Source organism: Herpailurus yagouaroundi, unplaced genomic scaffold (assembly GCF_014898765.1).
Source record: "Herpailurus yagouaroundi ecotype Mexico unplaced genomic scaffold, PumYag 29, whole genome shotgun sequence".
NCBI classification, from domain to species: domain Eukaryota; kingdom Metazoa; phylum Chordata; class Mammalia; order Carnivora; family Felidae; genus Herpailurus; species Herpailurus yagouaroundi.
In genome coordinates, this window is record NW_024412377.1 from 27,659,226 (window position 1) to 27,673,256 (window position 14,031).

Genomic DNA, 14,031 nt, shown 5'->3' on the forward strand with positions numbered 1-14,031 from the left:
TTCCACCTTGAATCAGTCTAGGCAGGGCCTGGCAAACATGAGCCCACTGTACTGATCCGGTTTCGACTGAACGCTCTCAAAGTGAACAACAATTACAGCAGGATATTGCAATCATGTGAAGAACATTCGAGTGAAAGCTTTAGCCCACGTATGACAAGGGAGGTGGTGGTGGGTCCCTGTTTTGTATTAAGTAAGACATTTACCCTTTTTCTTAATTGATTAATTGTGCAAAATGTTTATTTCTGTGCTTATGAGCATACACACCTGGTAGGCCTAGCAAGCATTATTATGTATCTTCATGTTTTCTTGGCTTTCTCTCCCAAAGGTAAGTACTCTCATGCCTCCACCCAGCTTTCTGTAAACACACTTGCTGAAGAGCAGGGACCCGCTGGGCAGGGACTGAGCTGGCCAGGCTGAACGGATGGGAATTGTGTGTGCATGTGTAAAGGTAATCATTGCAAAGCAGAGGGTCATACTACATTCCCCACTTTTGCCACTTACCTCCAGCAGATGAGTATCAAATCCTTTTATTTTTGGCCCAGGAACTGGTGGAAGGATGCAGGTCACCATGCTATAAAATAATTTGTGAAAAAGAATAGATGACTCACCTTCTCATTTTGTGATTTTTGAAAGATTAGTATCCTCTCCAAATAGCTGCTACAGACTATGGTAGATAGGAGTTAGACTCCTGGGGCTCCATGAGACTAACAATCAATGGTGAAGGCAATCATTTTAAGGGCTTGCATCACAATTAGCTCTGGCTAATAGAGGATGCTGATTCTGAAATTAGTGGATTACTTGAATTTCTTGCTTCTCTTGATTTTAGTTGCTCTTAGAAGATTTTTACTACTTCATAACTGGGAGCCTCAGTCTGATGGAAAGAGCACCAGCTTCAAAGGAGACCGTTCTGCTACTTTTGCTATCACTGATAGAAGGTTTTTTTGTGGGTGAACACATTGCAGCTAATGGCTTAAATGAAGTGCTTGAATTATCTGTAGGTTTCTACTATTTTTATACGGTATTTTTTGCCACAATCCCTGACAACCATGATGGGGAGGAAGGATGATAGACAGTAAAGTACCTATGGCTTTTCAAAGCCACTGCCACGACCATAATCAGACAGATGACAGCAGAAAGAACAGCCACAAAGATCCACACAATGGTATCTTTCATGGTGACATCTAAAAAGCAAACAGTCAGAAAGCTTTGATCACATCAAAGCATCATTAAAAACAAACAAAACTAATAAGCACAAGTTTTATTTTTAAATTTTTTTTTCAACTTTTTTTTTTTTATTTATTTTTGGGACAGAGAGAGACAGAGCATGAACAGGGGAGGGGCAGAGAGAGAGGGAGACACAGAATCGGAAACAGGCTCCAGGCTCCGAGCCATCAGCCCAGAGCCTGACGCAGGGCTCGAACTCACGGACCGCGAGATCGTGACCTGGCTGAAGTCGGACGCTTAACCGACTGCGCCACCCAGGCGCCCCAGAAGCACAAGTTTTAAACAAAAGAGTCCCCCTCCCCTTACCTACACCTCTTTTGATTTGAACAGCAATCCAAATAGAGTAGCATCGATGACAGGTTTAATTTTTATTATTAAATTTTAATAGTGTGTATATTTCACAGTACTCTATAAACTTCAAAATCCCTTTACATATTATTTTATTTGATCCTTAAAGAGGAAATTCAAGGTCACATGATCTGTTGCAGTAATAATAATAAAGGCTGTCACTTACTAAGTTCTTACTAAAGCCATCCATGGTGTTAAGCTTTTTACATACATTGTCTTGTATGTAAAGATGACAACACGGAGGCTGGAAGAGTGATTATCCCCATGAGCATGTAAACTATAAAATTGTAGTCGGGATTGCAACTCAGGCCTTCTGCTTCCAAACCCGGTGCTTTTATTTATTTAATAAGAGAGAGGGCTGAATGAGATGCATGTGTGAATCTGATGACCCACAGTTCAGTGTTCTTTCCAGTATGCCAAGCCAATGCAAGCCCTGATACTTTGGCCAGGCAAGTTGTCAGTAGAGGTAGGCTTTGTCACGTGGTTCTGAGTAAGACTTTAACCTCACTGAGCTTCAGTTTCCTCACTTTTAATTCCTGATGGTAATCGTATTCTCTCTGAATACCCGAGAGGGTTGGAAGGGCCCAAACCTTCCAACCCTGGTATGGTTTATGGTTCATAAACCATAACACACTTTAGAAATGCAAGATGAATCATTCTGTTGTGGAGAAGAAGCCCCCATGGTTAATGGCACTTGGAATTGAGTGCCTTTTACATACTGTACCTCTGCATAGAGACCAAGATGTAACTGACATCACAGACTGAAAATTGGGCTCATGCCTTTGAGATGGCATACCACTTTACAAATTTGGGGACAACTAGATGATGACCTTGACCAAATTATAGGGATAGGGTAGATGGGGAGGGCAGAATGACTGAGCATGAAGCCCTCTGAGACATTCCAAGCCTATGTTTGCAGCCTTATTCTAGAAGCTGGTCTTCACTGACAGTGACCCAGAGAGCAGTGCTACACTTTCAAATGTCTTTGTATTGGATGGAGAGATGATAAACCCACCTCTACTTATTTTTCTGGCTAAGGCTTAACATAGTTTCTCTGTTAGTTGTTATTACATGCAAATTTACTAAATTCTTTCTGTTTTAAAAATATTTTGGAGTAGGGGCACCTGGGTGGCTCAGCTGGTTAAGCGTCCAACTCTCGATTTCAGCTCAGGTCATGATCTTGCAGTTAGTGAGTTTGAGGTCCACGTGGGGTTCTATGCTGACAGTGCAGAGCTACTTGAGATTCTCTCTCTCCCTCTCTCTCTGCCCTTCCCCTTCCTGTGTGCACATGTGCTCTCTGTCTCAAAAATCAATCAATCAATCAATCAATCAATCAATCAATAATTAAAAAATATTTCGGAGTGTGTGCAAAAGGGAGCCAAGACACTCACCATTAGGTATCTGAATGGAGCTCTCTGGGCTCCACTCACTCCAAAATCCATGGTCTGGCTTGCAGCGAACCTGGACCAGGTATTTCTGTCCTGGATATAAGCTAAGAATCTTAAACTGAGTCTGCTGCCCAGCAAAATGAGTCTATAGAGAAACAAGGAAAACAAGGAAGTCACTCTAACTTGTGTGATGCTTCTTCATAGACTTTCCTTCTAGATAACTGACTGTTGGAGAACTGAGACCAACGAACTAGATTTTCTAAAGAAATCTCTGTTCTCACCATTCCACCCTCTTAGCCCATCTTTTCCTCCTTGCTTTGCTCACACAAAAAGTAACGGGTTTTCTGTCTCTCCATTTGGAGCTCTCTGTCAGAAAGGCAAATATTCTGCCTCCTATCTTCTACCCCCTTCTAAATTCTACTTTATGGAAGACAACCATTTAGTAAAACTGGAAAATTGTTATTTTGTAAACCCTAATGACTTCATTGATTTAAGGATCACCAATTGGTGTAAAACTACTAGATGAAAGAGAACGGGACCTTCAGGATGTTGAAACAATATTGTACAAATGAAACATAAATTTACAATCAAGGGATCAGGTTGTCATCTCTCTAATCCCAGAGTCAGTTTTAGCATCAGGTACAGTGGGTTGACCAGATGATTTCCATCTCCTTGTATGATGCAATATGAAGCAAATAATATCACCTCTGAAGTTCTCTTGCTGAAAATTGTTCCACCTGAATAATTAGATTTTTAGATCTAATGGTCTGGGTACAGGAAATACAGGGGCAGAGAAAGTAGCTAAATGACCTCACAGAGAACTCATCAGACAAATACAAAAGGTGGGACACTCTATGGGACAAGTGGCCCAGTCTCCTGAGCACGTTGAGACCAAAGGGACATAACAACCAGGATGTAACAATGTGTGTTCTTGGAGTGGATTGCGGTTTGGACAAACTAGCTTCTACAGACATATTTTGAAGCAATTGGGGGGAATTAAAATATGGACTGGCTGTTAAATGATATTAAGGAATTTTCATTAATTTTCTATGTGTGATCCTATTATGTTGGCTATGTTTGGAAATGCTCCCATTAAAAATTTTATCATTGCTAGTGGGTTTGGAGTATCTTTTTTTTTAAAGCTTAAGCATACTTAACATACAGCATTATATTAGTTTCAGGTGTACAATATAATGTTTCAATCATTCTATACATTAGTCAGTGCTCATCACAATAAGTGTACTCTTGACTCCCTCTATTTTACCCATGTCCCACCCACCTCTCCTCTGGCAGCTACCAGTTTGTTCTCTGTAGTTTAGAGTCTGTTGTTTTGTTTGTCTCTTTTTTCTTTGTTCATTTGTTTTGTTCTTTAAATCCACATATGAGTGAAATCAAATGTTCCCTTTTTGAAAGAGACATATACAAAAATATTTTAGAGTGAACTATTAAAATGCCTATAATTTACAGTATTATTTCTTTCCACTGAAGTATTTGAAAGTGAATAAAAATACCATTGACCATGAAGTGGTTACACTGAGGTTGTTTTCCTCCTACTTAGTGCCATGTAGGTACACTCACGAGTGTCTTAATCTAAGATATCCTGAGGGAAGTGGGTTGGAAATCTGGTGGAAGAGGATGTTCAGTGCAAGGAACTAGCCCTAGAGAGCTATGAAGATGAGTTCCCATCAACCCCAGTGGAGGGGAGAAGGCACTTCCACATCTGACTAGGTCACATCAGCATCAAGAGGGCAACATGGTTGCCCAATAATGAGGAAGAATCATCTATTCTCAGCTGTGAGGGCTTCAACTTTGCCAAGGACCTGGTTCCTTCCAAAAGCTTCTAGTTGACTCACCTCCCACTCAGTGGCTTTCTCGGGTTTTAATCGAATTTCGTACTGGAGTGTGAGCCAACCAGATCTTACATCAACCAGGGTGGGTGGGAACCATTTCATCCACAGATATGGTTTTTTGTCTTCTGGCTGTTTTAATTCCAAAGTCAGGTTCACAGGAGGGTCTGGTTCAACTGTAGATATGAAAGAAACTACATATTTAGTAAAAGTAGCATTCGAACACAGAACTATATGACTTAAAGGCAGCTTTCTCTACTATTTCACTCCACCATGGTTATGAGACTCTTTGCATTTGGTATCAGGTGCTGGGAAGAAGAACTGAGGTTAGGTTGAAGCAAGAAAGATGTAAAATTTAAGGAGGCACAAATGACCAACAAGCACAGGAATGATGCTCAAAAGTCATTGGGAAATGCAAGTCAAAACCACAATGAGAGAGCAGTTCATACCTGCTAGAATGGCTAGAATTCAAAAACTGAAAAATAACAAGTGTTGGGAAGAACATTAGAGAAGTTGGAACCTTCATACATTGCTGATGGGAATGTAAAATGGTATAGCCATTGTACAAAAAAGTCTGGAAGTTACTTAGAAACTTAAATATAGTATTACCGTGTCATCAATTTCACTCCTAGGTATATACTCAAAAGATATGAAAGCAGGTGCTCACTGCAAAGGAAACAATCAACAAAACTAAAAGGCAACCAATGGAATGGGAAAAGATATTTGCAAATGATGTATCGGACAAAGGGCTAGTTAAATCTATAAAGAACTCACCAAACTCCACACCCGAAAAACAAATAATCCAGTGAAGAAATGGGCAGAAGACATGAATAGGCACTTCTCTAAAGAAGACATCCAGATGGCCAACAGGCACATGAAAAGATGCTTAACGTCGCTCCTCATCAGGGAAATACAAATCAAAACCACACTGAGGTATCACCTCACGCCAGTCAGAAGGGCTAAAATGAACAAATCAGGAGACTATAGATGCTGGTGAGGATGTGGAGAAACGGGAACCCTCTTGCACTGTTGGTGGGAATGCAAACTGGCGCAGCCACTCTGGAAAACAGTGTGGAGGTTCCTCAAAAAATTAAAAATAGATCTACCCTATGGCCCAGAAATAGCACTGCTAGGAATTTACCCAAGGGATACAGAGTGCTGATGCATAGGGGCACCTGTACCCCATTGTTTATAGCAGCACTTTCAACAATAGCCAAATTATGGAAAGAGCCTAAATGTCCATCAATTGATGAATGGATAAAGAAATTGTGGTTTATATATACAATGGAATACTACGTGGCAATGAGAAAGAATGAAATATGGCCCTTTGTAGCAACGGGGATGGAACTGGAGAGTGTGATGCTAAGTGAAATAAGCCATACAGAGAAAGACAGATACCATATGTTTTCACTCTTATGTGGATCCTGAGAAACTTAACAGAAGACCATGGGGGAAGGGAAGGGAAAAAAAAGAGAGGGAGGGAGGCAAACCCTAAGAGACTCTTAAAAACTGAGAACAAACTGAGGGTTGATGGGGGTTGGGAGGGAGGGGATGGTGGGTGATGGGCATGGAGGAGGGCACCTGTTGGGATGAGCATTGGGTGTTGTATGCAAACCAACTTGACAATAAATTTCATATATAAAAAAAAGAAAGCAGGTGCTCAAACAAAAATTCCTGCCTGAGTGTTCATAGCACACTACTCATAGCATCCAATAGGTGGAAACAACTCAAACATCCATCAGTTGATGATGGGTTAATATTCACATAACGGAAGACTCTCCCGCCATAAGAGGGGAGGAAGTACTGACATATGCTAGACTATAGATGAATCTTGAAAACATTAGACTAAGTGAAAGAAGCCAGACACAAAAGGCCATATACTATCTGATTCCATATGTTTGAAATTTCCAGAATAGGCAAATCTATAGAGACACAAAGCAGATTAGTGATTGCTCTGGAGTTGGGGTAGAGTGAGAAATCCAGAGTAACTGGTTAATGGGTATGAAGTTTCCATGTGGAGTGGTGAAAATATTCTGGAACTAGATAGTGATGGTCATTGCAGAACACTGTGAATGAACTAATACCACTGGATTGAACATTTTAAAATGAGTACAAAGGTGAGTTTTGTACTCTGTCTCAAAAAATTAAGGAGGCACTTACTCTGAGGTTCCTTTAAGTACAGGTCTGTGAATCCCTCCTTAAGAGTGAGGTGCCTTGGATACCAACTTGTCTTCCCCTAATCTCAGTCCTGCTGGTCAGTAATATTTTCTCTATTCATTTATTACCTTCTCAAATAATTCTCCATGCCAGGTTTGGGATGTGCGTGTTAACTATAGTGTTTTGGCATTATAATCTACAGTTACCTAAAAAAGTGAACTCTGGAAAATTTGCCACCAATCCTAATGCTTATTTGTTACTAAGTAAATAACTAAGGGTGATTGTACTTCCTGAAAGGATGATACGTACTTACTAAACAAACATCATCTACAAAGGTTTTAAGCTAAACGTAATACTGAGAAACGCCTCTGATCAAAAACTATTTGTACAAAACTCCCAACAAAATGTTTACGACGAATCCTTTAAAGCAAAGTTGCTCAACCTCAGCATTATGTATTTTGGACCAGATCCTTCTTTGTTGGCAGTGGGGTGTGTGTGTGTGTAGGATGCTGAGCCTTCGCAGCGTTTCTGGCCTCTGCCCATTAAACATCAGTAATTCCCTCAACCCTCCTCTCCAGGTTGCACTATATGGAGATGTTTCCTGTAATTGCTAACTATCCTGCGGGGGGCAAAACAGTCGCCAGTTGGGAATCACTCCTTTCAAGTGTCTTCAACATCGCTAAATATTATTCAATGGCAGTAACAAGATCAACAACAACACAATCTATTTCTGAGACATTATCTGCCAATATGTCATTCTGTGCTGCAGGTTATCACTGGATGAGACTCCAGCTGATAGAAAATGTACTGTAGTGCACACTGATTTTTAAATGAACTTCTATGGCCTGTTACCAGCACTGGATGCTGCAGGGTCATGGGAGGATTTGACCCTCCCCATAGGAAGAGAGTTCCATAAACCCTCCTTCCATTGTTTTGGAAAATACGGCCCAACACTTTTTTCACCAGAGAATTTGTTTTCCAGAGCCCATGTGAAATCGATGCCCTCATTGATTTCACTTTTTAAAGGTCCTACTCTTTAGTGATTCCATTTTTTTGTGAACGCTCTCATTATAGCAACTGCTCATTTCAGAACTTTTTTGTTTTTGCTGTTTTGCCCTCACATGTTAAAAATGTAAGAAAAAGCCCACGACAAAGGAATTAGTTGGCACTTAGTATCTTAAAGGCTTCATATCTCAAGTAATGTATATGACTAGACTTTAATTTATTCCTACTTGCCAGTGGGGTTGCCTTTCTGAGTTTCGTAAACTAAGATCGAATTCAGTTCCCAGCCCATGCTCATTCCAATGATTTGCTGCAGGAAGAAAATATTCAAGCGTGTACTGGTTGGTGTTGGAAGCTTTTCTAGTTTTTAAGGATAAGCCACTGATACGATACCAATGGGATGATATATATGCAAGTGAACACTTGAGAACCCTATTCCGATTTTCCTTCTTGAGTGGTGGTAGGTAAATCAGGAAGACTTGGGTAACCATGAGCCCAATTAGCTATTCCCTAGATTCTTACCCAAGATGAGGGCTGAACTCAGGCCTGGCCAAGCCATCTCTTGTCCTAAGATTCCCTTTGTTACCCTTGCTAAACCATCCAGGCCACTACAGTTATGCCTAGTTGTCCTGTAGCTCACTGCTGATCATGCAAAGCAAGAAGCAGCTCTTAGGTTGGCTTTGTTTCGCTTTGCTAATGACTTCTCCAAACTTTGTGCTTGTGATCTTGGCCTTCAGACTGCTCTTTAAGTATTCACTCCCCAAATTATTTATTTTTGAAATAATGGCTCCAGTTGCTGAGCACACGTATACTGAAAATTGAATCTGGGGCAAGTCAGTTGGAGTAATTCCTTGGATACAGAAGCAGATGAACACCTCCTGAGAGCTGCTATTCTGTGGGGTAGCTCTGTCTTCCCTTGGGAGGGACAAAATAAGAGAGAAGGGGACATTGGTTGCAGGAGGAGGGCTGCAGGGAAGCATAGATAGAACATTCCTTCTGGATGCAAGAGGATGGGAAGAAGGGTCAAGGGAAAGCACAGAAACACAAAGATCCCGAGGGCCAGTCCTACTGCTATGAATGACTCAGTTAAAGTTGGTTTGAAAAACTCAGTTGAGCAGGGTATTGTAAGTTTTCTCATCTTTCTTTTGTGGGACGCGTGCAAAAGCCAAGAAGACTCAAACTGAGTTTGACTACTGGCAAATCCATAACGGAGTAACAAATTCCTTACCTGTCGCCCTTCCCCTTACCTATGTAAGTCACGTCCACATAACGTGGATCCGAGGAAGTGCTTCCCATCTGGTTTGTGGCATTTATTGTGATGATGTACATTGTCCAGATGGAGGTGTGCTTCTTGTTGAAGTAACAGGAATTGGGGCCACTGGTTGTGTAGTCTGGACATTCATGTGTGAGTGTCTCTCTGCAATGAGTGATATATTAGCAGTGAATAAGAAAGTAGTAAAAAGAGTTTAGTCTTTTTCTTTTCCTATTTATTTATTTATTTATTTATTTATTTATTTTTATTTTTTAGTCTTTTTCTGAATAGATCATTAACACTGGCTTTTGAGGATCAGATGTTCCAATGCAAATACCAGAGCTAAGGAATGGCTCCCCCAACATCTGTGTCTTGCCCATGTCAGCTGGGAGTGAGACAGGAAAGAGGGTGCTGGGGACGGTGGTAGAAGGGTTACATCAGGTCCCCAGCGACCCTGCTTCTCACCGTCACTTCCCTTCGGCAGGTTTTTGTGGGCTTTGTGATTTGTGCCCCTTGCCAATAAACACTTGCACTTTCAATGGCCAAGGTGCCACTCTACTCAGAGAATGGCCACGGGGCCATCTCAGGAAATGGGACTCTCCCCCTTACACACACCCTGCGGGTTGTGCACACGCGGCATTTCTTGCACGTAGGTGTTGAGTCACATTCCATTAACAAAAGATGAAAGAGGATAAAAATTGATGTCGGTGTATTTCAGACTGCACTAAGTCAACAACAGAGGCAAGTGACTCAGAAAAGAGAGAGTTCAGGACCAGGTGGCTCACTGGGCTGCTCACATTTAGACTTCACAGCCTCACTGCAAGACCCGCCACAAGGTGTGAAGGTGTATTTGATTTCGGTCACCTGTGTGAGTTCCCGAAATCTATTTACATGTACCCTCCTTTGGGTCCCAGAAGGGATGACAGCTTTGTGTCCAACAAAGTGCAGTCCTTGGGAGGTGGGCCAGCTGTTGCAACCACAGGACTACAGCCCTCCCGGGATTTCCAGAAAGGTTTCATTATGAGTAAAACAAAATCTTCCCCTGGAGATGACCTTGTTCAGCCCTCACTGAAACCTTAGCTCCAAATACACCCTCTGGACGATCCTGGATCCTGGATCAGCAAACGCTAAGGAAAAGTCCTTACCTTCCTTTGCTTTGAGGGCTCTTTACTTGGTCACAAAACAAGTTAGAAAACCTAACGTTACCATGGTTGTTAAGGATTACATGATAATCCTCTTATATCGCAAAAGTAACAATTACTAAAAGCAAATTACACATGGTACAAGGTTTACTGATAAGCATCTAAAATTAATGAGCACTCAGGAACGATTCATATGTGACTTTGGGCTACAACCTAAGCTTCAGACAGGCAGTGGAAACAATGCCGTATTATATTTCTGGGGTGGCGAAAGAGCTTATGCGCATCAAGGGAGCTCCTGAAGGACATTAACACGAGAATGTAGACATGAACAGTAAGTTCTTTGCCCCAGTGGTAGGAGCCTTACTAGTGTCAATCCAAGGAAGTGTGGCAATTCTAACTCAGAACCAGTGTTCTTTGGGCCGGGAGATTGAGAGTGGTCATGTGGGTTGATAGCACAGAAGAAAACTTACCCTTCCTTGTGGTAAGTCAGTGTGTAATTGGTAGGGAGACCTCCATCTTCCCCAGGCTTCCACCAGCAGGTGAATGTCTCCTTTTCAGGAGAACGACATTTAAGGATCTCAGGTTTTCCAGGAGGTGATTGTCCTAGAAAAAGCCAGAAGCATCTGAAGTAAAGATGAGGGTGCATTCAACCATTCGACCATCCTGCTGGTGACAGAAGCAGATTCGTGGGACCAGCCCAGTGATGAGGTCTTGGGGTGAGCAGGCCTAGGGGTGGGTTGCTCAGAAATGCCAAAGTGTCAGCATCCGGCAACATTCCTCTGTGGGCTGCCCAGATGTTGGCAGGACTGAGAGAAAGAGCTGTGTGTGTGCGTGTGTGTGTGTGTGTGTGAGAGAGAGAGAGAGAGAGAGAGAGAGAGAGACAGAGACAGAGACAGAGAGAGACAGAGAGAGAGCTGTGTGTGTGTGTGTGTGTGTGTGTGTGTGTATGTGTTTGTGTGTGTGTATGCCTGTGCTTGTGCGTCCTGTGAGGTAAGAAACTAACTGGGATTGGTGACTGACTATAAGGGTACACATGGACTGAAGAGGACGTGGCCCTTCCTCAATCCCAGAGTCTATGAAACTGACACCATCTCACAGTATAAGGGTGACTGTGGAAAGAATTCTCCCCCAGGCACCAGCATCCTGGGGACACTCTGCTGAAACAGGGCTCTCTGGCACTTCATCTGCTCACAAGTCTCCATCTTTCTGCCATTCCCACACCATTGACTCAATCTGTGGCTTCATTTTCCTTTGATTCCATTTGGCTTGGACCTCTGACCCAGTCTCACCCTCTGTCTCCTCATTCTTCCACCCCCATTTCCAAATCTTGTTTTTTAGTCCCTTTTGTCTTATATTTTCCCCCTTCCCCTTGGGTCTTTTTGTGGTGAGTGGCTTCCTTGTAGTTTTATGACTCTTTTGGGGGTGGGAGGCATGGTAAGAGGTGAGGGAGTGGAGAGCTGCCCTCCTGGTTACCAGCTACCATTATTATACAAGAGCTGTGTCTAATCCCAGTTGGAAGCTAGAAGGTCTGAATGAGGTGATGTGGAAAATATAATGTCAAGAGAATGGGGTTTTTTACTTGCTTAATCCCCAAAGCTCTTGGTGAGCTTGCCCCCTCTCTTCTTCCTTATCTGTCAGGTCCAAAGAGGGGAAAGAGTGGCCCTGGGAGTTTGCCCTGTGCTGCTGGGCTAGGAGTGCCACCGTGCCCATCCACAGAACCCCAGCTGATCCTCCTTTTTCCCCAAGCTGGATGCCTGAGCTAGAGCTTAGTGGAGAAAGTCAGCAGCAGAGAGGAGAGCTTTCAAAAGGTGTCAGTCTCAGCAACTCGGTGGGGGGGAGGGTTCTCTCCGTTTTCTCTCACACTTGTCCCCTCCCCACCCCCGCCCCCCTCCTGCTGGCTCCCGGGCCAGAATTTCTTGCTGAGCACTAGATCAGAAAGGGCAAGTCGGAGGAGGACAGACATGGAAGAAGGGGTACCAGGAAAAACTAGCCAGAAAGAATTTCATGGAATGACATGATGCGGTGCATAGGCTGGGCAGAGGACACTGGGCTAATCATGTCAGCGGGAGCCGAGCTACCTCTGGCTCCCAGTCCCCCTGAAAACCGTCAAAGAACTACAGAAAACCTCGGAATCCATGACAGCCCGCCTGGGTTTAGGTCTGCCGATATTTGTAACATCATTCGTCCTCCAGGGAAAATTTCTTCAAGACAATCTCACAGGTTGAAACAATTTGTTTGCTGTGTTTTGTTGTGGGTGGGAAGGAGTGTGTGGGACAGAAAGGTTTATTAACCAACCCCCTCCCCCCCACCAAACCTATGGCTCAATAATGAGTATATTCAGAAGACAATTAAGGCAACTGATGATTATTTGAGCACTTCAAGTTTCCCCATGGATTATACTGATCTCTACTGTCCTTTTCTCTCTGGACGCTGATCTCTTCTACATTTCACTGGTTATTCATAGTACTTCTAGGAAACTCAAGAGAGGAGAGCACAGCTGTGAAATTACGATTAGTCAAATGTTCCTTTCATTCACTTTAGCGGACACAGTGAAAATTAATGGACTGTCTCACTATCCTTATAAAGTGCACACAGAGGGACAACCACATAGGCACCATACACACAGGTACACACAAATACCCACATAGAGCCCACCTCACAAACACACACATGCACACACCCCCGCCCCCAAAGACATACATGCATATGCACACTCAGAGAGCACAGGCAGGTACACACATTGAAATATACACATTCATGGAGGTACACACACAGACGTATACTTACATTGGTATACACAGAGAAGCATTTGCAATCAGATACACATAGAGAAGTTAACACACAGAAGTATATACAAAAGTATCCACACCCAAAGATACACAGAGGTGGCGGCACTGAAATGTACCTACCAGCATGCTGGCTCTGTGAACTTCATTTCATCCATGGGCACAGACAACAGAGTTGGCTATATGTTTCCGACCATGTAATAGCAATCCCTGTTATCTCGTTACACTTTTTCAAAGATTTTCCACATATATTATTTCATCTGAGGTGGAGGGAACATCATTATCCTCACTTTGAAAAAGCGGAACCCCAGAGAGATTGAGTGATTGGCTCAAGGTTCCATATATATAGCTAGTAGTAGCTGGAAAGCTGGACCGAGCCTCTGGTCTTGTTCATACAGCGGCTTCACTGCATTCCCAGAGTGAGGACAGAAGGCACAACATAGGGGCATGCCTTTGCATTCACTGCATTGCTTCCTTTGCATTGATTTCTGCATTAATTTTAATGCCAAAAAATACTGCAAATTAATAGCAGCAAATCACTTTGACACTTTTATTTCTTGTAACTGCAGTACAAGAGAACTATATGGACTCTCTGCCCTCTCAAGAAACACCCCATGGAATTAAAGAGATCAGGACAGTCTCTTACTTACCATTCAGGAGTCTGGTGTTGAGAAAAAGTAGCAAAACGAAAATTGTGGATGCCACACTTTCCTTCATTTTAGCTTCTTTTCTCTTTCTACAGGAAATGTATCAGGCTTTCACTGAAAGAAAAGGCACCAGGCAACTTTTTGTGAAATTAACAGTCTGGTCAGGCACATGCACCACTTTATTCTGGGTGTTTGCAACTGATTCTTGCTCCTTGCCTAACATGAATGACAAAACAGC

At 42.7% G+C, this 14,031-nt stretch overlaps 1 protein-coding gene across 1 annotated transcript in view; it reads right to left on the minus strand.

Moving 5' to 3' along the window:
• Positions 1–14,031, minus strand: part of PRLR (prolactin receptor) — a 159,859-nt gene that overhangs the window by 3,213 nt on the left and 142,615 nt on the right. Inside the window, exons 3-9 of the mRNA XM_040495216.1 lie at positions 13,797–13,907; positions 10,831–10,963; positions 9,214–9,383; positions 4,814–4,983; positions 2,964–3,105; positions 1,082–1,181; positions 502–571 (exon numbers count right to left, since the gene is read on the minus strand). Of these exons, the coding sequence (XP_040351150.1) occupies positions 502–571; positions 1,082–1,181; positions 2,964–3,105; positions 4,814–4,983; positions 9,214–9,383; positions 10,831–10,963; positions 13,797–13,863 (852 nt within the window). The 5' untranslated portion in view covers positions 13,864–13,907. The remainder of the gene's footprint in view (positions 1–501; positions 572–1,081; positions 1,182–2,963; positions 3,106–4,813; positions 4,984–9,213; positions 9,384–10,830; positions 10,964–13,796; positions 13,908–14,031) is intronic.